Source organism: Dromaius novaehollandiae, chromosome Z (assembly GCF_036370855.1).
Source record: "Dromaius novaehollandiae isolate bDroNov1 chromosome Z, bDroNov1.hap1, whole genome shotgun sequence".
Lineage (NCBI taxonomy): Eukaryota > Metazoa > Chordata > Aves > Casuariiformes > Dromaiidae > Dromaius > Dromaius novaehollandiae.
The window spans coordinates 73,733,495-73,758,074 of NC_088132.1; the positions used below are offsets into that span (position 1 = coordinate 73,733,495).

Sequence of the window (24,580 nt, forward strand, 5' to 3'; positions counted from 1 at the left end):
GGCAGGGCTTACAAAGAAGAGCTGAAAGGCGAACCTGGAAGCCTCACCTACACCAGCGATTCTTTTGCTCATTCTGCAAGTTAACACAGTGTGTCCCAAGAAAAGTGACTTGGACATATTTTATTTTTTAGCTCAGTGGAAAGCACTTCTTAGGCTTATGTAAAAACCTTTGCAAAGGTGCAGCTTCCATAACACCTGAGGATCACGCCTGGCTGCAAGACCTCAGGGTCTCCCACACAACAGGGTGCATATCCTGGAGTACAGAGCTGCAAACAGCCGCTAGACACTGCCAAGACCCAGCCTGTTCACGGGCTGGGTGCAATACAGCAGAACAGCGTGCATCATGCCACTGCTGATGAACCACGGCTTCAGAAAGGCACAACGGCTTAGCTTCCCCCAGGGAAATTTTGGTACCCAAACCCGCTCGTTCTGTCTCACTAGAGCTCCCTAAAACGCCCCTATATGCCAAGCGCCCAAGAAATGACATAAAGGAGCAAAAAATCCACGAAAGAACCTGAACCGTTATCAGTCAATTGCAGTGTTATGGCAGAGACTGAAAACCCACTGCTACTCCCACAGCTCAGCACGACAGCAGACCGAAATCAAGCCGCACAGAACAGCACACTTTATAGATTAAAACTTGTATCACAAAAGGAAACTGTTCTCCAGAGCACACAGCAACGCCAGGTATCACAGATGCATTTGCTTCGGTGCCACCGCAAATTAAAAACCTGAAGACAAAATAAATCAGAGATCTAGCTGAGCGATTTCTTTACTCACATGCAAAAACAAAAAAAAAAAAAACAAGCAAAAAAAGTTATCCCACAGGCACTTCTGAGTTCTGATAAACAGTATTTGGAAACTAACTGGGAATGTTAAATCCCGTCCAGTTTCAAATGGCTGCTCTCAGCAAACCGGGCAGTGCAGAAAGCCCAGCCGTCCAGAGGCAAACATTAAATTGCACTGAACAGTAATCCTCATAGGCTGCTGCAACGCTCTGTAGGAAGGAAGGGAATGAAAAAGATAGAAAATTAGAACAGAGGGAGGCCTAGAGCTTTGCACTGCCACATGGGAACGTTGCATTATACCGATGCACAGAAATGAACCTGCTCTCACTGAGCAAATGAAGGTGCAATTAGTTGCAAGAGAAAAGACAGGCATACAAGAGTCACACCTACTGCACCTCACTTCCAGGAGCGCTGATAACATCTACTAGAAAGCAGACAGACTGCACTGAAATAACTGGATGTATATCGGGCAGACAGATAGGAAAACAACTATAATTGATGTAAACATTTGATTCATCCGGAGACTTGTCCTTGGGAATCCTTCACCATTTTGGTGTTACTCTAAATAAAGGACTTTATACCTGTTAAGTACAAAACGCTAGAAAACCAGACTCCTAAAGCCTAGGAGAGATAAAATATGAGCCAGAGTTTGCAGAAAGTGTCCAGAATCATTTTGAGGGTGGAAAAGCAACAGTAGAACATACATCATAGCTACTCTTAAACTCAATTTTACTGAGAAATTCTTGCTATCAACTTCTTTTTGAATTTCTCTGAATGATGTTTTTTCTGACTGGGTATACCATAAATAAAAATCCAGCATGCCAAATTACTGCAAGGTTCATACATCACATCTCTCAAACCTCTTGCATGGGAACACGCTCCTATTCAGTTAGGGGGAACACGGACGTCCCAAAAAAACTGCAGATTCAAGCTCACTTTTAACATTTGCTTTGCAAGTCAGAGGGACGTAGACACAGGGAGTGCCCCAGCAGATGGCCAAAAGATTACATCCTCACTAAATCCAGCACATGACTTACGAGCTGGTCACTCATCACACTACAGCAAAATCTACATCCTGACACAGAGGCAATAAAGCACCAAGGATGGGCTGTGTGGGAAAGATGCGGTTTAATTAGCGCTCTTAAAAAGAAAAGCAATGCTGAGAGCAGAGCATTCAAAATGCATTTGCATGATTAGCTAAAGTACACAAGCAATATGACAAACAGCTTCCTCTTCCCTGAAAAACTTGAATGCAGTGTTAACATGTTTTAGAGAACTGGCCACGGACACCAACTTGTGCAAGAACTGTCTCCACCTGAAGGGCAGAATCAGTTCATATTCCCATTTCACTCTGCTGGGCCTTTCTCACCTCTTGCAGGTGCCTCAGACTTCAGTGCACAGGGATATAAAGCACCGCGCAAAGGTTGCTTAAGCAACAGAAGTAAGAGACAACTTCAAGAGGCTTGTACTATCCAAGACTAAGTCAACACACCAAACTGACACCTCGTGCATCATGCAGCACACAAGCAGAAAGGAGGGCATCTCTTCTGAGAGGGAAATGCTGGCTAGTCACTGCCCTCGTCTTACAGGTCTGTTATGTTTTCTGCATAAGCTGCACTGAGTCTCTGGTGACCATTTTGCCATCTGAGCCCTGCACCAAGTGCTACAGCATATGTACTTATAGCAGAGCCAGAAGCTCAACATCTAGCCCTCACTCCTTGAAATCTATTTCTAAGGCCCAGGAAAGGCTGGCAAGTGATGCAAGACTGCTGCATCTACCAAGGACTGCTCTGCTCCTGGGGGCCAACCCTGACACACAGGTACTTTTCCCTGCCCTGGAAATCAAGACATTTTACAGATCAGGCCCCTGCACATCCTCACCTCCCACTTGAGGGCAACGAAGCCTTGCCTTTCACTCACCACAAGAGTCCAAAAGATGCTCCACACTGTGAAAAGCAGAGGCCACGCAGTGGCCTTAGACCCCCTCCATGCTAAGTTGGTCCCTGTTTTGTTTCACACATGGAAGCGCAGCAGCATCAGAGTCGTGCTATTAACTGCAATTGCACATGCACCAGCAGAACGACCGTGCTGTGAAACTCTTCTCACGCCATCACGACTGTAGCAAAAGAACTGGATGAAACAGCAGTTTAATGGTTCCCCAAGCCTGTTACAAGGATTCAACATGCCACAGCCCTGTGGTATTTCCCAGCCTGCGACAGGTTTAAAAAACAATGCTTCACTGCATTCTCATACATTCAGAGCTAAATTATGTTCAGAAGGAAAAGCTTTTCCTCAACTAGCTAAGAAGGAAAAGAATAGTTGCGCAGGAGCCCTGTCAGCAACTCACTGGCATTCGCTAGTGCCTTGAGAGCCTCTTCTGTACCTGCAAGAGAGTCCATCTCCTAGAAGCAGAGCATTGCTGAGTTAAGACAGTTACTGCACCCGAGAGATGCCTTGGCACCTAAGGGACAGTTAAGAGACAAGAGACTGAAGTCAGGTTAATTACTTCTATGCTTTGTCTTACTGCCAGGGAAGACAAATCACTAGTTTACATATAACCACTGTTCCAGTCCACCGGTGAAGGGAGCGTTTTATATACCAGTGTATTCCCTTCAAAGAATGACGTGCTGGAAAAACACTGGGTACCTTCATGTATCAACAGACATAAAAGCTGAGACCGTATTCACGATAAACAGAGAATAACATTTTGTTAGTGCTTGGTGTGAATGGATTTCTGTTATGGGCTGGGTTGACCTGACAGCTATTCTGACAGCAGAAAAATGAAGAGCCCCTACAAGAACATAGCACAGATATCAACAGTACTGACAGAACTAATGTTGGGTCTAAAGGCAGGATATTTCTGACTTAAAGCATGAAACAGTCCTTCAAAAATCCATCACCTGTTTGACTGAGAAGATGGTGGGGGGAATCCAGACAGCCTGAACAGCAAGCCAACAATAACACAAAACTTACCTCGATTGAATGCAGACATCTCACTGCTTTAATAAGTAGTCCAAAATAAATGGAATGGACACAGTATGTGTTTATTAATTTTTAACAGTTCATCAAAATGAAAAACCCACTTTCACATCGCAGTTCCTGTTCTTGAAGCAAAGAGCTTTCCTCAGTTAGACCACTCTCAATGCCCACAGGACAACCTGTCTCACTTTTCTCAAGACCTTAGGAACTATGTCAAACAAAGGGAAGTTATGCTCAGTTTAGCAGGCAACTACATCTAAAAAGCAACTATTGTCACTCTTGGATTCTCTTGAGAAGGAAAAAGAGAGAATATATTCTGTTGCTTCTGGTAGCAAATTGATCTACCCAAGGGATTTCCACTTTGCCAGATGTCTTGAAAATGAATTGAAATCCCTCCTAATTCACATGAATTAGCATCTTCCTGATCAGATGATCTGCAAATTCATTACCCTTTCCAGAGACACACGAAGCTACAAAGTTTATTTAATTTACAATGCAATATTCCAACAAATAGCTTCCTAACAGTTACTCTACCCTTTCTGTCCGCAGGATGGTGACTGATAGCAGCTGGGACACAGGTGACACTGCTTGGAAGGGTTTTCCAAATTCCTGTGCTAAGGGTGGACACATTCATATAAATCCCATCCAGCTTCAGCACCATTTTAGAAACCGAACCTAGGAAAGCGCTACAGAAAGTACATACACATCCCTCCCAGTAACCCACTGGATAGCTGAACCTCACTAGATGCTGTGTATCACAGTCTTATCTAAAACTTCTTTATTACTGCCATAGCCCATCAGCATTAGAGTGACACAACACAGTGGCAGAATATCTCAAGTATTCCCCACTCAGTGTCTTACTCACCTGGACAGGGCACCTGGGGAGCCAACTGAACAACATAATAGCCAATCTACACAAAACTGAGCAATTCTGCATTTAATACACTTTACTTATTTCACTAAGCAGAATAGTCAGATACATCTTTGATCTGATGATTGGTTCCAGTAATTTCATACCTCCTGCAGTCACTGTCACTTTTCAGCTCAGCTCTTGAACAAAACTTAGTAATGCATACAGCATAGCTCTGCTTGCATCACAGCTTCCTAGCACTCCACTTCTATCCTTATAAAAGTTACCAGATAACTTAAACAACTAATTTAAAGGCTTGGTAGGAAATCCTTTTTGACAGTTGCAAACACACCAATTAAAACCACATTCTCGAAGTACAGCTGGAAGAGAATACCAGCTTTGCAGACACCTTTGGCAAGCTGGGGGGGGGGGGGGGGGGCAGCGCCTGGGTGTTTTTTTTAAATACAGCTCAATCTTCACCAGCAATAGAAGCCTTCTATTAGAAGGCCCTACTTCTCTAAAAGGGATTTTAGACAGCAGCAGGAGTTACAGTTCAATTTATCTTTACTTTCTTCAATGGTTTAATGCAGCAGGCAGTTAATGTAGGCTTCTAAACACTTTCAATGACAAAATAGATTCAGACAGTTGGAGAGACATCTGGATCTCGTTTACGGGTTAATCTGTTACCAGATTTGATTTGACTCACCGGCTTAACATCACACATGTTTTCATGCGCCTGAACTGAAGAGTTTCATATGCATTCTTGTTTACTGCTTAATTTGAGAACTAACGCACCTGAAATACTTCTTAAACTACTTCAAGAACATAAATTCACAGGTGAAGAAAATGTTACCATGCAGTTAGGACACTCCTGCAGAAACGTGGAAGGCTTTACAGTTGTGAATGAACAGAAACTTAGGGCAGAAAAATCAAATCAGTATCTCACCACAGAGAACAAAGTGTACTAGAAAGATACAGGACATAAAAAAAATGGAACTATATGCAAAAGGTGTAAGCTGATATAGTTGCTTTCTACAAGTTGCATATAGCAGGGGAAAAAAATAGAAGAGGAAAACAAGAGTGGCTTGCAACTGGTAACATTTCTTTCCCTGAAATGAGTGTACCTGTCAGACTGCTCTGCCAGAATCTTTACTCCGGCACTACGCAGGAAGATAGTATCTGGCAGCAAGGTCAAGATGCATTTGTTGGTTTGAAAATAAAATTCTAAACAGAGCAACTAGTACTGGAACAGTTCAGAGAGGGAGGGAGAGAGGGAGGGAGGAAGGAGACAGTCACTAAACAGCAGATCCCAGGACCCAGAACCCCTCTCATCGCTGCAATTTCAAAGAGCTACAGTGATTTTATTAAAAAGCTAGCACAGTTCAGAACAGGATTTGTGCTGGCAGGACCAATATACCACAACCATTAGGCATAAAGCCCATACTGCAAAAAGATTCCAGCATTTTAAAACATGTTCATTGTTTTAACCAAAAACTCAGGGGATCTTATCAACAAACAACATAAAACATTATGAGTTCTTCTGTAAACCACAGATTGCATCAATATTACATGGAGCATCAGCAGTTACCAAAACTTCCGCTTTGCAGTAAGAAGCTGCAAGAAGTTTACTTACACATTATCCTAGAAAAAGCTTCCTGCAAATCAGTAGGAAGCATTCAATTGATTTCAGATAAGCAGCAGCTGAAATAAGTTTGACAGTATTGTTCCTTCTGCCGGGGGGGGGGGGGGGGGAAGTATATTCATGAACTACACAGCCAAAAAAGCTGGAAACAGATGCTCAAAAACAGTAAAGAAAGTGGGAACATGAAGCCTTGAACCTTACAGCCCCCTGTAACAGATTAGTGCTATCAGTGAACCCAGAACGCCAATAAAAGACCATAAAAGACTTTCCAGTTTTTACATTAACTATACTTGGAAACAGAAAAAGTGAAGAAGCTTCCAGTTCCAGGCAGCTTGTTCAGCTATATGCTGGGCAGGAGAGAGGAGGAGGGGAAAGCTTAAGGAGAGAAGCAGAACATATCACCCTGAAATTCCCCAAACCAGGTGAGACTTTCTCAGGCAATGGGGCTATCCTCCTTTTCCCCCCACCTGTATGGTCCCACAGATCATCTGACAGACAGTCAGTCTCAGGAGACTTCCCCAGCCAATGCAGAGCAGATCAATCAGATGAGCTCAAGTCACCTTTCAGGTCACTAGAACAAGTTGAGAATCACAAGCCATCTCCTGCCAGCTTTGGTGCTCGCTGGAATTACAGCTTCCCAGCGCCCAAAGAGATTCTTCCCTCTAGCAAGGCATCTTGTTATCAGTCCTTACAGGTTGCGTGGAAAGTATCTGCTCCAGCTCTCGAGAGCTCCACAGCCTACACTGGAGACAAAGTGCCTCAAAGATACACCAAGTCTGCACGCTGCTCTCCAGAGAGCCCTGCACCTCATTACTCACCTCTTCAACTTACCTGACAATAATCATGATCTCAATGCAAACTGACAAGTTAATTCTAGCACGGTGAGAGCCAGTATACTCAGGTGCTTATTTAGAATTATGCTGTACTTCTTTGTAACCTTCGCACAGACATGTTAACCTCTACCTGAAATTTAACTCCACTCCTAGCTGTCACTTCAACATCTGTTTGCTACTCAAACCCAGAGGCTCAGAGACTACCAGTGGAGCACTCAAACTATTTTCACATACGTTAGACGACTGAGTAATCCCTCCTAGCCTTAGACTGACCTAGCATAGGCAAGCAAGCATCACATCAGATGATTTGGACTGGAACAGTTGCATTTTTCTTGAGAAACAGGGAAACAAACACATGCCGATATTTTGATATGTTGTGCTTACACAGCAAGATATGACGCCTTCTTCCAGAGTTTGCTTTTCAAGGGGAAGCAGAGGGTGGTGATGGAGAAATAGATTTGATTCTATTTGTGTAACAAAATACCTTTTAAACAAAAAGGTAACTGAGGGTGCAGCCAACTTCCCCAATTCTAGAGAAAAACAGTTCCACGTATATGCACTCAATGTCCGAACACTTAAACTAGTTGTTAAAAACCACAGCTCAGAGAAATTCTCAAATATCCATTTCTTCCTTTTTTGATTGATCAACGTAGACACGTTACTGAAGATTCATTCAAGTTTCTGTTCAGAAGCTGCTCTGAACTGAGCAGTGAGGACAGGAACAAAATCTCTTATTCAAATCACAGAGATTATGAGAGGTTAATCCTCCTGATGCTGGCAACACAGACAACTCTTTATCAGGTGACCTGGTTCCCCAAGCAAGAGGTGAACTAACCAGTAATCCAAGCAGTCTCTTCTCTCTAATATTCTGTTGCAGTCTTTATTTTATTTTACTGGTTTTAAAAAAAAGGGGAAAAAAAAGGCAACTTGGATGCAAAATACTAGCAAGAGTTACTTACTGTATGTGTCACTTTCCTTCCAAAGAGATTTTCTATTATATTTTGCTTCAGTCCCCTTGCTTTAAGGGGCTCCCTGCAGGTTACAGATTTCTCCTGAATTTTTCATTGTTTTATTGGCAGAAGAGATAGTGTCTCTACTCCTGCATCAGTGCCTGTTAGAAAAAAAAAACTCTCAAATCTTTCAGCATTACATACCGAAGATAAATATTACCGGGCACAAAAAAAAAGAGGCTTCCAAGTTTTGAATGGCGTAAGTTATATTTCTTTCAAGCTCTGTGAGGTTCAGAAATAGGTTATTTTAAATTAATGGAAATATCTCAGTTAAAAAAAAAACACTATTTAATTTTACATAAGATAGACTTCAACTCATATATGTCCACAGCTGTCAAAGACTAAGGAAACATGCATAATAAAAGCCATATCCCAGCACTGTAAGGGAGCAAGACACAGACAGATAATGTATCGAGCCTGCTGGAAGCCAGTTGTAGTTAGTGAGCTGACTGTACTGGCAAACCAATAGTTCCACTAGTTCATAAGAAAAGCTTCAGTGCAAAAAAACAAGCCAAAGAGCAAAAACCAAAAGCTTAACTCAGAAACCAGATGAGCAGACAAGTTAGAGTTCTCTTTTCTATTAATAAAAAAGGCAAGAGAAGATTCACCTCTTTACAGAATAATTTCTTCCAAGACATGAAGCACATCCAGCAGCTGCTCAGACATAGTAACTACTGGTAAAGGCCACTTAAATGACCAGAAACCTGCTGGAGTTACCAGTCAAACCACACAGCCTGCTCACTGCAAGGTAACAGATGTTAGAAGACAAGTACCATGCCTTTGGTACCAAACAAAGAAGAAAAAGCAGGAATTAGAATAAAAGAACTTGTGTGCTTTCTCTTTGGCTGGAGCGTGCCTCTCTCCTTGGTCAACAAAAGCACAGAAGTCTCCTGAATGACTCTGGTTTCTACACTCCCTGTTTAGACTGAGTTTAACTGAGAAGCACCCTGGAAGAAAAGTTGCTGACTAACCACACTACCAGTGATCACCACCCAGTTGCACCCTTGGTATCTTTTCTGGTAGTTTCGATTTAAGTCAGAGCACGGCTGGAACCGGCCAGCTGGAACGCCGCTCCTTGTCCAGCAGGGCCGAGCGCTACCTTGCTCCAAAAGGCGCCGCGCTAAGAGGAGAGATCAATAAATATCATTGTTCAGTTTGGCAAGTTAACGTATTTGGCAAAAGAGAAATTCAAAAACAAACCAACAGCAATGCTGTGGTGCATTCAGTAACTACTTTTTTTAATTAAAAAAAACACACACCATGCTAAAGCAACTGATAAGCTCCCAGGAAAAACAGCACCTGTGCTTTCCTGCATCAAATAATGAAGCAGCACTCGTCTACTTTGAAAACAACTTCTAATGAAAATAACATCATGTTACTTAAACATTAAAAAATGAACCAGAGAAAAGTGTAATCCACAGGAGACAGAGTTGAGTGCGAGCTCTAAAAAAAAGCAAAGGAAACTTTTAGGGGATCAGTTATGGCATAACTGGATGAGATTTCCACGTGGGAACCTGAGATCTGACAGAACAGTGTTTGCAGACGAATTCTTTGCAAGCCTGATTTCACACTCAGCAGTTCACAAACTGAAAATACCAGTCCCTGGATGGTACGTCATAGAAATAGGACAGTTAGCTCGGCACCAACTTTTTTCCTCTTTTTTTTTCCGCCCTTTCTCCCCCCCGCCCTTTTTTTTTTTTTTTTTTTTTTTTTTTTAAGGTCTTGAGACATCGATCACTTAAAATATTCCACAAGGCAGCTGAGAAGAATGGGTCTTTTAAAAAAAAAAAAAAAAATGTAAGAGCTGCAAAGACAGAAAGTGTTTTCTAAAATTCAGCCTAGAGACGGATACCCAAGCAAGCACTGGATTTTAACTCCATTGGGGACAGTAGCACTGATGCTCCCCACGGCAGTTTTACAAAATCTGCAAGGGCTGTGTCTCCCAAACATACTATCATTCACCTGCCAAAACTTTTGTTTTGACACAGCACATATGGAAAGAACTGAATCACAACCAGGTGTTACTACGACAAGGACTATTCCCAAGACAGTTCTCCTGAAACCCATGCTATTTGCTTGCATTTCTTCCTCCATAAAAAAATGAAAGTGAAATGCCATCAGGCTAAATGCCATTAGCATCAAAATCATTAACTAAAACAAACAGCCTTGGGTGGCAATTTATTATGAGCAAGTTTCCCCATACGTAGTGTCTTTTTATTATTAAAATTTATACCTCAGCAAGACACTTGGTCAAAAATTCTACCTTAATGTACAATTTTTCTACAGCAAGTAGTTGTCACAGAAGTGATACACAGCATCCTGCTGTTAGAGCTGCGAGGATCACCAGACTGGAAGGGCCCTTTGGGGTCACTGAGTCCAGTTTCTGCTCTCACAAGCACCTACATCATTTAATCCATCCAAAAATCATTCCTAATTTCCAGCCTAGACTTTAATTCATGATGTGCTTATACCCACTACATCTCATGCCAATGCTGTCCTCTGTCTTAAGTGGCTCTTCTCCCTCACATCTCCTCTCCTGATGGATTTATTTACAAAAGCCAGAGATCCCATCAGCCTGCATTTACTAGGTGGAAGAAACCACGCGCTCCCTGTCTTCTCACAGAAGAGGCTGACGGGAACAGAGAAGCAGCCACATTTATTTTCACCCTCTCCATCTAGACCTACCAGAGCTCACCCTTCCTAGATGGGAACCACCAGTGCAGCCCACCGCATTCAAGGAAGAACTACCCACGCCTTTGTCCTTCCCCCTCGGCCAGGAATACTTTCCCCAATGCATACCAGTATCTCCTCCTCTTCCCACTGTCAGTCTGTACTGGTTGGCAACACAGTGCTGGATAATAAGGACTACCCAAAATCCCTCCTTTCACCCCTGAGCTCCTTGCTCTATCAGAAATTCTTGCCATTTGCCTTCACACGCACAGCTCTTCTACTTAACATCAACCCATTTTCATTATGGCTGTCCTTGGGGTCATTTAATTCTTCATGCATTACGTTTATCTACTTCCATATCGATTATGCCATCAGGACTTGGCTCAGCAACAGCTTTAACACACACATTCCTACTTTTCTTGCCATGTCACAAGAGAAAGACATTTGTTTCTCTCACCAGCCCTTCCTGTGTTACTAGCTTCTGCCTCACTCCGTTCTTTATCCGCTTCACGTTTCTTCCACCAATTCCCATTTTCTTGAAGAACAACAAAAAGACCTGTCTGCTATCATTATTTGTGAGAAGCTGACATGCATGCTTTTGTGTAGAAACAAGAGGTTAGCCAACCCACACTGCATTTTATACCCGACTTCCTTCCAGACTGCTTTCACCTGTGTACAAAGTTTTTATTATTCTCTCTGGTTGGTTTTAAACGTGTACATATTATCACAGTCTCGCATGCTTTTGAGGTCAAGACGCATACTTGCCCACATCTATCACCCATACGCTTATCCTTCTGCCAACCTACAGAAACCACCTTTCTTGTTCCCCAATTAGGTGATGCCACTGCTTGCTTAGAGCAGTATTTAAACTTCTGCTACCAGACTTCTGATTTCAAGTGTCATGTGTTTTAGTGCTCTGGACTACAGATTACCTGATGTCTCCAACTCAAATGCATTAAGGTGTTAAAGTTTTACTCCCATCCCATATGTCCATGTATCATTTTTAATGTCACCTTTACAAAAAACAACTCCTACAACTCAGAGATCATACCCAGATCATCTTTATTCTCCACCCTGTCCTCGTTGCACTGTGGCCTGATTCCTTCCTTTGTGAGATTGGTTGTTTCTCCTTTTCATGGGACCAAAGCGCCTGTTGCCTGTTTTAATATCCTTTGCAAGAACTCACATCATCTGCTGCATTGGAAAGCTTTGCCTTAGCCCTGAATTTCCTGATCTCCAAGATACACCTTCCTTTACAAACCGATTTTTGCCCACACCTCTCACAGGTTCTGTTTGCTCACCATATCCTGACGCAATGATCAGATGAATCACCAGCTTTGGGGTCATTTCCTAGGTGGAGCCTCTGCTTGTTATTTGAGATGCTAATATTTGCCCCTTTAGCTCCACGGCATTGCCTGCCCTTCTCCGTATCCAAGCTCCCCAATTCTTCTGCCAACCTGACTTTAACAACCAGTTTCTTTGGCTTCTCTAGAGGTTTGACAGTTGCTGGCCTCCTTGTGCATCTGTTTAACTTAACCCAGCTTAAGCAGTGATCACTCAAACCAAGTTCACCTCTACATCCAGCTTCTCTGCAGCATCTTCTATGCTTCTCAAAGCCATGTCTACAGTGAACTCCACCGATCTCTTTGCTTCAGTCACTATTTGATGAGATTGCCAGCTGACACAGCTCTCTGTAGCCAGCCATTACCAATAGCACTTGTTTTCTGGTGTGAGCAGTTAAGTCTCCCACAGTGACAATAATCAGAAATATTTCTCTCTAACCATATTACAAGACTTTTACCCACATTTAAATCCTACAGTACATGCAGTAGATCCATAGCACTATCACAGCAAAATCTCTTATCAGCTCTTCCCAAAGTAATTTCAGCCCAGCTGGTTCTCCTTTATCCACACTAATGCTGCTTTACAATTTTGCATCACTAACACACAGTGGAATATTGCCAGTCACCTTTATTCCTCTCTTTCCAGAGCAGAGCATCCCCTCCAGCATCTACATTGCCATCATACCCCCCACTCCACAGGACATTTGATAACCCTATGAAAGCTAGTTCGAAGTTTTACACCAACAGCTCAAGTCCCACCGTCCTAGGCCCACACTTTGCTTTATGATACTAACGTATTTGTATCTTCTTGGAAACAAATTCAAAGAAATTACTAATTAAGATGCTTTTCACTATTTGCTTTAAGTTATATTACATGCCATTCCTGATTCATGTAATCAATAATTTATCTCCACTACCATCACTTCACCAATGCTCTACGAGAAAAAATACAATGCAAGCCCCCAGCAAGCGTGCATATGCAGGGTTAGAGCAGATGGACTTGGATGTCCATCATGTGCTGCTCTGCTCCAATAAAGCCAGAACACACTCCTAAATCTTTGACAGAAGTGTCAGATATATACAGAATGGTATCAAATTTACAATAGAAGTAAAAAGTTCATTGCTACAGCTCTGTTAAGCCATAGTCCTTCTACCTATCCAAAGTGTAACAAAATACTGATTTGAACATACCGATCTGATAGGTCATGCCATGTCTTCATCTCCTTTTACCATGGAAAAAATATCTAAGCACTTTTCATTACAGACAGACTAGCCACAATACAACAGCCAAGTACCTCCACTCAAGTAACAAAAACATTACCAAATTTCATCTTTCCCAATCGTTAAGTATCTGAAGGGGGAATGCAGATTTCATAATAGTCTCTCCAATTCCAGAAAAGGCTCACCAACTTCTGTTGTTTTGATGCTGAAGCTGGATGACCAGCTCAGTCTCGAAAGCATGAATTTGTCAAGTAGGATGATAATTAACAAGAGAAGGCGGCTGCCTGGAACTGCAGTAAATCCTTCATCAATTTTAATTCAAAACCTGATGTTTTTCTAAAAGACTGTAGGTTGTTACACTAAAAAATACTATGTTCTACAGAGGGTCATATTAGAACATTACAACAATTCATTCTGGCCTTATAACTATAGTTTTTCTAAGCAGTTATCTCCTCAGAAAATCTGCAACTAAAATGGAGCATATGCAGACTCCACTTACTTAATTTGATATGTCAAAATCTAATAAAACTTTGCATATGCAGCAAATTACACCAGGTAGGAAAGGCTGAAACAAGGTTACTGTTTCACATCCGTTTCTCCCTCCCCATGAGATCCATATCTATATTGCACGCCAAACTCCAGCGACGTACTACAAGTTTCAGGTTCGGATCAGGAATTCAAGTTTGGGGGATGTTTGAACAAGGAAATGACAAGAATTTATTTTATAAAACAACAAGAATATATTGCCCTATGAAAATGCATTATGATTTCTGGTAGCGTTACAATTCCCAGATCCAAAAATCAAGGGAGCCTCAGCTTTCTCAGAATTTCTGGCCCTCAGACTCTCCAGGAGAAGCCACCTGAAGTGGGCCTCTCGCAGAAGCCACGACGCCTTCAGAAGGCGGCCGCTTGTTTGCTCTTAAAGAAACCTCACGCTTAAGACTGACTTGTGAAATCGAGAGGGTGAAAAAAATAGGAATGACATAATTTTCCAAAATGCTCGTAGTTGTTTACTCAGCAGTCAAATTCCTCCCTCACCCAAAGCTGATAAGCTACCTTGGCATCATCTCAACTAGTTTCTAGTACTCCTGGTCCCTTTAGGAAAAAGTTATTCAAGGTTTCCAGGAGAACAGTTTGCAAATCTCCAGTGTAATTGCAGCTTTAAGTCTGAAGTCCCTGGACAGTTCCTGAAAACATGTTCTGTGGTTTAAACATGCCCTCAGGAAAGGAAATGTCACTAAAGGGTTTCCTTCTAGATACCTCAATATCCACACATTCATCGATACATACACACACACACACACACTTTCTTTCTTTGAAAACTGCTATGTTTGATAAGCAGAAAGTTTGAGTTTACAATATAGTCTTAGGAAATTTGACTTCGGGTTTCTTCATACATAGACCTTCCATCATGACCTGGCTACATGCAACTGTTCTAAAATATCCTTAAAACATATTTTCAAGCAACTTAAAAACAACCAAAACCGTGCAGGAGCCGAGTACACAGAGCAGTGTTGGTATAATCTGGTCAAGGATTAAAAGAATGAGAGGTTTAATGGGTAACCACAATTAGCTCCAGACCAAGCTCCTTTCTTCAGGAAAGGCCAACAAAGCAGATGACAGGTTGGCTATATATTGTAGACTTCATCTGAATAGTGGGGTGACCAAGAAGTCCTTTTACATGAAAAGGGTTTTTTTGTTGTTGTTGGCTTTTTTTAATGATGCAGCTTAAGCTGGGTATTACTTCATCAACCTGAACTGAGAAAATAAGCATTGAGTCTACCAATGTACAGAAATGTAACTCTGCAATTCTTTTTATACCTAATGATTGTGTCTCAATGCTGCAGTCTGTTTAGCAGCGCTTTTAGCTGTAAAGAAATAAGAGGTTTAAGTCACAGAAGCTTTAAGTAATAAGGTTAAAACCAGTATTCCTTAAAGAGACACGGTCAAGGCTGGACACTAAACCTCTCTTAAAAACGTGCTAACAGTTCTAGCCTAGAGATCATCTCAAACAAGACATTTCCTCCTATGCCACCTCTGAAAGCCCATTCCAGCCCAATTCATGTTCTATTCAGACAAGTCTGCTCAGATGCAAGGAAGAAGAGCAGGGATCTGAGGTCAGCATAAAGTTGTTAAAAGATCATATAATCTTCTGTTTCCAAATGCCCCATTCCCCAAATACAGAGGGCAAAAAGGGAATAAAATCACTTTTTTAATACTTTAACACAGCTTCTTAACCCATGCAACCATGCCCAGCAATGCTGAGACATGTACATATTTAAGTCCCAGCTATCAGAAGAAATTCCTGCAAGCAGAGGTGGTGAGGGATACATGCCTCACACTCCCTCAATTTAATTTCCTCTCGGTATGGGATTTCCATAAGCCGTGGGACTCCAAATGTAGACTTCCACAATGAATGCCGGCAGCCAACTTTCTTACAGTTCCTTTCAAATCCCACCTCAACTCACCCGAGAAAAGGGTGAGCATATGGATATGGATGCTCAAAAACAGTGTCCTAGAAACTGAGTCACAGCCATCAGCTGGCAGCATTTCCTTCCATTTTTAAGATGCCCTCACCCAACTGTCAGGAACACAGCAAACCTGCTAGTGCCATCATCCAGACTCCAATTCCTTGCCACTTTCCGTAACCTCAGGATGTGAATCCATGTCATAACACAGTGTTAATAAAGTTCAACCGACATCTGTCAAAAGAGTTCCTCAGCTGAGGACTTCTCTTCATCTAACTCGGCCCCATAACAGGTCTCTGCACTCCACACTGCACAAGAAGGAAATAGTCACTAACATCAGCAGGTACTCAGCATGCTATGTGCTAGCTAAAAGCGTATTATTCAGTTGAAACTCACAGCTAACAATGGGGGGAAAAAAAGAAAAACACACTTAAAAGGACATTAAGGAGGCTGTTTTGAAAGCCTGGAGGAGGCAGACATTTCAGTTTTTTGCAACACACCAAGTAACCCTTATAATACCTCAGCTGCATCTCTGACTGAAGTAACAACTAGAGGTTTTTTGGTTTAACTTTTTTATCTGGATTAAACTTGAAGCTTACTTCCTACCTGAACTAGAAATATAAATGCTCGGGATAATATACCACGATAGAGCACCTTGCTTAGAAAATAGTTAACTGAAATCTGTGAACACATCATAGATGACAGTATCAGACACAAAGACATTAAACTGACAAAGCCTGGAGAGCTCACATGCCTACCAGTAATTCTTCAGTTCTTTCAAAACTTGTAGACAGCTTCCTAACAGGAAAAGCATTGAGCAGGCAGCAAAAGAACTGCATCCTATTACAGTTACTTCGACAAAAGGATCTTTGAGAAGTTACCTACAGTAGTTGTGATCAAATTGAACACAACACGTCAAGTCCAAAGACAATCCCAGGCAATTCACAGGAGGCATTTCAAAGGGGTTAATTTCAAAAGCTGATGATAATTATTAGTAAAATTAATTGAGAAGAAAAATATTGAACCAGAACTGTGATATTAGGTACAGGAATCATTTACAAAGAATTTTCTAGGGGGACAAAAAGCCACTGTTCCCCAAGCAAGGACAGTTTTGGCTAAGAGTCCATCCTACTCCAACAGCAGCAAACAGATATAAACCATGGTAAGGCACAGGAGAAATAAGCAGCATCAAGACAGGTGAGCAGCATTAAGTATAGGCAGTTAGATGGTGGAGAAAATGTCTGAGAGAGCTAGATTTAAAAAAAAATTATATATATATATATAAAAAAAAAAAGAGGAAAAACACAAAGAAGGATATTGTCCTCCTAGATCATTTACTGACTAAACTGCTAATGGCAAAGAAGCGTCAGGCATCCAATAAACATTTGCTCCATGTTTGGGAAGAGGCAGGGCACCTGTGTGATCAAATACTTTCTAATCCATCAGTAAGTGAAGAAGTGATTAAACATCCTAGATGCAAATGACTATCAGAAGGTCTGGATAACTGGCGCTCGGGTATCACTAAAGAAGTCTGTACCCCAGTGATGTTTGTGTTAAATGCACCCTGAAAGATTAGAAAAGAGGCTCTAAGGAGACGAGGAGTGCTGGCCTCCAGGCAATACCCAGAGCAGGCTTGCAGGAGGACACGTATCTGCATATCGCAGAGCACATTGCCACTTCCAGGCAGAAACATCTGCAAGAACGATGGCAGCAACCAATGCACATGGAGAAATAGTGATTAATGGTCAATACTGGTTTGGAAAGACTTACCTGAACTACACAGATATAACAGGCAGAGGTTTTGGAGACTTAGCGGAGCACGATGTTCTCATTAAAGTGTAAAGTGATGTATCATCAGGAAAGCCAGTGAAACAGAGTAATGGTTAGCCACTTGAGAGAGAAGTCCCAAACAGTGGAGTTCCCCAAACACCGGTATTAATGCCTGCCATATTCCAATACTTTCAATGCTAGATTGGGCATTCATTGCTTATAAAAAACAAGCAAAGAGGCAAATAATAAAAGGAGCATTACGCACAGCAGCCTCGTCAAGTGTAAGCAGGGCCCAAGTCAAAACAAAACACATCTGAAATCCTTTTCAATGCAGAGAGATCTGAACACCCAGGATACAGCTGTAGAAGAGGAACCTGCATCACAGAAAGCATCTGCCAAGTTTAACAGGTCACAGTATTTCAGCATTATTTCAGCAAAGTCCTTGGCAAAGATGGCTAATGCATGCACAGATAAGCAAGAGCTATGAATAGGAATAAAGCAGATTTTAGTTCTCCATTCAACAATGATGAGATCAACACAAGAATATTAAATCCAATTTTCATTTCTATAGAAACTTGAGAAGCATGGTCAGAAAATAAAGGCTGCAGAGAAAAGCAACAGAAATTCAAACGCTAAAAAGAAACCTTCCAGAGAGACTTTGGCAGTTTGTAGTTTATCTAACAAGAGAATAGCAAGTGTTTTCACACACTTCCACACAAAGAAAATGCCAGGTACTAGCAGGCTTTAATCAGAAAGAGAAAGGGAAGTCCCTACACACACTCACAGTAGCTCCCAATCTATGTACATGGCAGCACATCTGTTTGTAATGCCACATAATGAATTACTTGCAGAAAAAAGCAATAGTTATTAGGTATATCACTCTGCTTCAAGTGTCTTAGCTCTCTGGGAAGAGCACTGAAGGCAGCTTTCACCAAGTGATTAAAGTAGTTCTCAAGATGTTGATTAAAATTTGGTAATAAGGGAGCAGAAAAAAAAGAAGATATGTAAGAGTTCAAAGGAAAGTAATAAGAAGGTCATTTACAGGCAGAAATATGTATTTCACATGCCTTCAAGTCAAATATTTGAAGTAAGGTGCTGGATTAAAAAAAAAAATGCAGTTTCATTTGCCTGGACTTTATATGACAATGTGTAAATTGCAATTTTCATACTAGTACAGTACAAAATGAGCAACTTCTAGCACTTGGATAAATCCAGCAGTTGCTTGCATATTAAAACAGTAGGTTAAAAAGAACTTTAATAAATTTGAGCTGGCAGAGCCCAAGCTGAAGGAGTCAACTGAAAGGACACGAGGTGAGCAAGGAGAAAGCACACCCTATTCCAATTTGGGAAGCAGTACTGCACAGTGCCTTTATCCCACTGAAAACTGCAGAGGACTGTCAAGTAGCTCATAGTGTCCAAATACTTAAAGCAAAAGCCCAAACTGTTTGTTGCAACTTTGGCAGTATGACAGTGTTCAAAGCTGAGTGAGGGTTTGAAACAGATAAATGAATTAACTTTGGTGCATCACAAGCCAAACATTGTTTGTAGGTTTTCAGCATTCCTATTATTTAACAAGACGAGAAGCAGCAAGAAAGTTTTAAAGTTTTCTCTCCAAATAAGCCACCAACTACACACTTCAGTTTTCCCAACCCAAGACTCAGTGCAAAGAGGTGCCTTTAGTAGCAAAGACTCTTTAGCCTTAACACCCAAATTCCTAATGCATTTTATGTTGTTCCAATAGTAGATACACTGGTAGCTTCATGATTAATTGCAATCAGACGAAAGGAGCATTTTAAGAGTTACACAGCAATTTATCCATGAAGCATTATGCTTTTATTCATGCCCTAGCTTCATACCTTGTACTTCTGCTACTGCATTTAGAATCCAATTCTTTTCTTTCCCCCTTTTGATCTATACAAAGACAGCCAGACAGCCAGGGTTTTTTTTCAGTTTTGCAACCGTTTTAGAATACAATCACAACATAGCACTACAATGACACTATTGCTAAGAGCACTGTTCACAAGCGTGCAGTGTAGGAAGCTCCAACTACAGACCTTCATCATTGAGACATCAAGAGCTGGAGGAGCTGCATTCAGTCCCACAAAGAATGCAGAGGTGAGTTGAGGCTGTTGTGTCAGGGAAAAAGTCTTTTAAACACAAAGAAAAAGCCTTGATGTTTGATTACTTGCTTCAAGCTATGGATATTATTAGATATTTCACAGGGTTGGTGTGCTTTCATTTCTAGTATCAATAATATCCATTTTCCCATTTGCTTCCTTCTCTTGGACACTAACAAGAGTTTAATTTGGTGGACAGTAATTAGTACCTTAATTTTGCTAGCAATACAGGGACATGTAATCGAGTTCATTGAGTAGTATTCCAACACTCCTTGCTATCCTGATATATCAAAAATGTCAACAAGATAAGCAAGCTTTCACGACTCTCTTCATAGCAGCAGCAACGTAAATGGTATGCCAAAAAAGAAAGCCCCCAACCTCAGGATGGTGTCACTTCACATAATAGTCAGCAATTTATAATTTCAGAGTGCAGGACCAGAACAGATCTCCTAATTCAATCTCCTAAATACCTCAGGCAGCTAAATCTCACACAGACACTGCACATCAGGACCCAACACTTTAGTCAGACAAAAGCACTTAGACCCCCTTGGGACTAAGCTGTGTACCACACACAGGCATGAGGCAAGATCCCCACTGCCAAAATCCTTGCAGCAGCGGAGAAGCAAAGTATTTCAGACACGGATGCTGTGAGCAGAACAGGCAAGGTAAGAGACACAGAGACATAAATTTTACTAGAATTAGCAGCAGGATAAGGTAGGTCAAGAAGCTGGAAAGACAGCGGGACTGAAGTCACAGCATAAGCTGTCACAGAACAGAGAGGAGGAAGACAAGAAGAGAACCATCACTGAATTTAGAAAGGAGCTATGCCATTATCTTGAGATAGCAAGAGCTGGGGGTAATGTAAGATGTAATAAAAGTGGGTAAGTGAAAGGCTTTGGAGTTAGATGCAAAGGATGCAAACAGCAAAGGAACTGATGATGAAGCACCAAGACCTCAGTAGGGTCCCCCTTTAGGATGACCCTTGCAAGCTGTGCTGAGATAGCAGTTATTTCTATCTGTAAGAAGACAGGAAAGATCAGAAAGAGAAACTTAACGGAAATAAGATCGAGGTAAAAATCAAGACTTCGAAGAGAAGGCCAAGAAAGTTAACAATGCAAGACTGATGTGAAAACCTAGATTGCTTCACTGGGATTACTTTTATTCAATATGTGCTATATTCACAAATACAACACTAAATGCAAACTAATAAAGCAAACTATGCCATGGGAAGATTATCGGACATAATCCATGCACAGCTGCTCTGAACAGGAGTATATGCAATCTCTTTTGCACTCAAGCAGTAGAATCAAAATATGAAGAAGTCCCCTCTAAAAGCCTTAATCATGTAAAATTCAGGATTTGTTCTCCTATTCATTTCAGTTGAACCCTCTGCATCTTTCAGAATTCCTCCTTCAAAAAAATCCTTTGGATTTGCTCCTACTTCCACAGCCTGTACCACTTCGCGCATCCTCTAAGCGCCGGCAGGTGAGCCCAGATTCACTTTCTCAGAGTTCAGTGTTTTCCATCAGGTGCTTCCGTGGCAGATGTAGCGCAAGGCGTCCAAAAAGGTCTCTGCTTTGGTCTCCCAGTAGAAAAAGGAAGAGAAATGTGCAGCTAAAAATGACATCAAGAAGCCACATACGTTAGCCACTCTTCCAGGAACAAAGACAGCAGTCGGATTTGTTTGATTGGCACTGTTTTAGATTATCCATTCACAGAAATATCATTAACTCATGTAATTCAAGGAGAAAAAAAGTCACTGAATCACAACGCTATCTTTCTGGCTGCCAGGCTTGTTGTTACACTGCCACTTAGGGTTTTTTCCACGTTTCCTTTTATCTGTTAAACTGCAGTTCAGAGGCAATTAATAGTGTCCCAGTCGCCTACACTTCCTTCACAGGCTTTTTGTTGTTTTTTTTCTTTCTAATCTCAGGTTTACAACATCCAACCCCATGCTACTATGCAACCTTACATGTGCACCAGTTTTTATACGGAAGTTGGAAAAGTGACTCTTCATTAACAGCTGCACTGCCTTCTGAGCAAGATTTGTTCATTGCAGTGGAAAGGGAAAATGCGAGAAAAAGTATCACTTTTTAGAAGTGACAGTCAACAGAGCTTTCTCCTGCTTGCCCCCAACGTTACTGTTCTTTCTCAGGTCCTAGGATGCATTTTGGTTTTCAGAATACTCTACTTCGGTATGCCTCCGTTTTACAATAGTTCACACTTGTGAGATTTCATTGGCTCATTCTTGCCATCACAAATAGTTAAAGAAATGTGTTTCTTCAAAGTTAGCAAATTACTGTATTCCTCATGCTTACAACAAAGTTGCTCAGTATCATGTACCCAAATTATGCCAAAATTATCTACTCTCTTAGCACTGTAACTGGAATGAAAGATATAATTGTCACTGCGATGATTCTCCATCACTAATTCACCAGCCCTCAAGTTTCTTCCAAGCTTTAGATCTTTATCCCTAAGCAAAGAATAAGCCAAACACAAAAGCACGTTGTTCTAGGCCACTGAAATGCTTTTATCCCAAAGGCTCTACAGACCAAGCAGCAGGACCCTGAAGAGGCAAGACAACTTCACTAACTAAATCATTCAGTTCACATTCTTCCACTATTCTGAGTGGATGAGATATAAATACGGGTATGAATGCATCTTTAACACAGTCAGCTCCAAGTAGCGTCAGAAGAGGATTTCTTTAAAAGGACAGCCTGAGAACCACCACTACAAAGAATGAAGAAACACATCCTCCTTCAGAAGCCTCCTACTAGATTTCTCTTGTGCTCAGAGAATAACCTACGGGAAGCTGCTGCCACCAGGAAACAGGCCGTCAGCTGCAGGAGCCCAGCTATGAAAGCACAGCAATCCAAAATGAATTATTACCTGCTTTGCCAGCTGAGCAGCATCTTCCTGCGCAGAAGATGGTAACATCCAGATTCAGGAACCTGCTCTAAGCAGGCTTTGAGTGGCACAGCAGCCAGAGTCACCAAGATGTAACATTTATGAAATAGCAGCTACTTTCCTCAGCTGCACAAGTCTTGACCTCACAAAACCTTGGAATACCTTGCATCCTTCCTTCTTGAGATCTCCTTGCCTGGTGCTCCACCATGCCGGACCTTCACATCACAGCAGTGTCCCAGCGCTCTGGAAGAACAGGGCTGCTCCCATCACCTTGCTCCTCCGTATGTATCCACCTCGCAGCACATCCAAAGCAATCGGAGAAGGCTCAAGCACATGGAAGCATCCTTGAGCTAGTAAGAATCGGCTTCGATAAAGACATTTGGCAAAGTCTTCAAAAGGGACTATATACACCTACCACAGTGGCTCAGTGTGCTTCAGAAACTGCACAGAAGCGTATCGATACTGTTTTTAAGACAAATGTCACACTTTCACATCTCACCTAACTCCTTAAGTGCAACACATTTTTTTTTTTAATAAAAGGACCAAATCTTAATTAAAAAACCAAGAGTGGTCCCCTCAAACACTACATGCTCCAGACCACCCCAGTATTACTCTGCCGGTAGCTTTTTACTAACACTACCACCAAAACAAGGATTTTGATCCCAAAAGGCGACAGCCAGCTGGACAGAGGGCCACCACCAAGGCCCGCGAGCGGCGCGCAGCGTTACTGTCCCACCCCACCCGGCGAAGGCGTCCAGAAGGTCGAAGCAATGCCCCACCACGTCAGAGGGTCTCCCCGGGGGGTTCAACCCCCTCCCGCGCGAGGCAGCGGCACCTTCCAGCCACCTGTTCGCTCGGAGAGCGAGGCTCGACGGCAGGAGGCCGCGGCAGCCCGTCGCAAGCCGGAGCACAACGGCCGCGCCGGCGGGAGGTGCGGTCGTCCCCCTCGGCTTCAACCGCCGCAGCCGCCCCCCGCCCGAGCCCGGCCCCCACTCACCCCGCACGCACAGCAGCGACATGGCGGCGGCTCAGCTGCCGCCCCGCCGGCCGCCCCCAGCTCTCCTCATGCCGCCCCGCAGCTCGGTCGGCCGCTCGGGCAAGCGAGGCGGCGGCGGCAGCGGCGCCGGGAGCGGGGGCGGAGCCGAGCCCGCCCGGGCGGCGGGACGAGCCGCGCCCCGCGGAGGGCAGGGACGGGGCGGCGCCGCGGGCGGCCGCCACCCGCCGCCCCGCCGCCCCCGCCGAGGCCGCCAGGTGGCGGTGCCGCCCCGGTAACCATGGCAACCGCCCGCCGCGGCCTGCCGCCATGTCGCGCCGGTGGGTTTCGGGCCGGCCCGGACCTAGGAACTGCCCGCGCGGCGCTTTGCGCCTCGACGCCGGCAGTTGGCTGCTCCGGGCCGAGCCGCCGTCTCGCATTGCGGACGCAGAGCGGCGGTGGAAAGAGAGCCGTCCTCTCCTCTAGCTTTCCAGGGCCGACCTGGAGGTCCCGGGCACAAGCGCTTCTTAAAACCCGCTTAGGTGTTTTGGAAACTAAGTCTCTGCAAAAAAACCGCGCTCCCCCTTGAGCGGGAACGCGGGCCGCAGCGCTCCAGGCGTCGCTCCTGCTGGAGCCCTGCTGCCGGGCGATGCCAGGGCAGGTTCGCCCTTGTTCTGACAGTACCTGGGGAAAGGGAAGGCTGTGCTCACCGGCACCTCCCCCCCTCTTTTTTTTTGCTTTTCTCATTTTTTCTTTTGTTTTACTCCTGCAATGCAAGAGAGCTTGCTGCATACACACCTTCCTGCCCGTGGAGTCGTTCTCTGCATTTACACTTCTCCTTCCCTGGCACACACTCCGTCTGATCACCTAAGAACAGCTCAAATGATTCAGAGCCATGGTCCCCTCATTCCCCCTCCGTTCTGTCTCTAACAAAAATAAGCAAATGCTTGGAAAAGAGTAAGAACAGTTCAAGGAGCTATGCTTCATGAAGGCCTCCCTCTTGATATCC

The 24,580-nt window shown here is 43.0% G+C and overlaps 1 protein-coding gene across 3 annotated transcripts in view; it reads right to left on the reverse strand.

Annotated features, from left to right (window-relative positions):
* LOC112988024 (protein unc-13 homolog B) overlaps window positions 1-23,764 on the reverse strand; it is a 218,157-nt gene extending 194,393 nt beyond the window's left edge. The window contains exons 1-2 of one of the 3 annotated variants that reach the window (XM_064502594.1): window positions 23,596-23,764; window positions 22,761-22,948 (exon numbers count right to left, since the gene is read on the reverse strand). In XM_064502594.1, the coding sequence (XP_064358664.1) occupies window positions 22,761-22,806 (46 nt within the window). In that variant the 5' untranslated portion in view covers window positions 22,807-22,948; window positions 23,596-23,764. Of the gene's footprint in view, window positions 1-22,580; window positions 22,704-22,760; window positions 22,949-23,595 lie in introns of those variants that run through there. The other 2 variants (XM_064502595.1, XM_064502596.1) reach the window with 2 other exon arrangements.
* Between the last annotated feature and the right edge of the window lie 816 nt (window positions 23,765-24,580).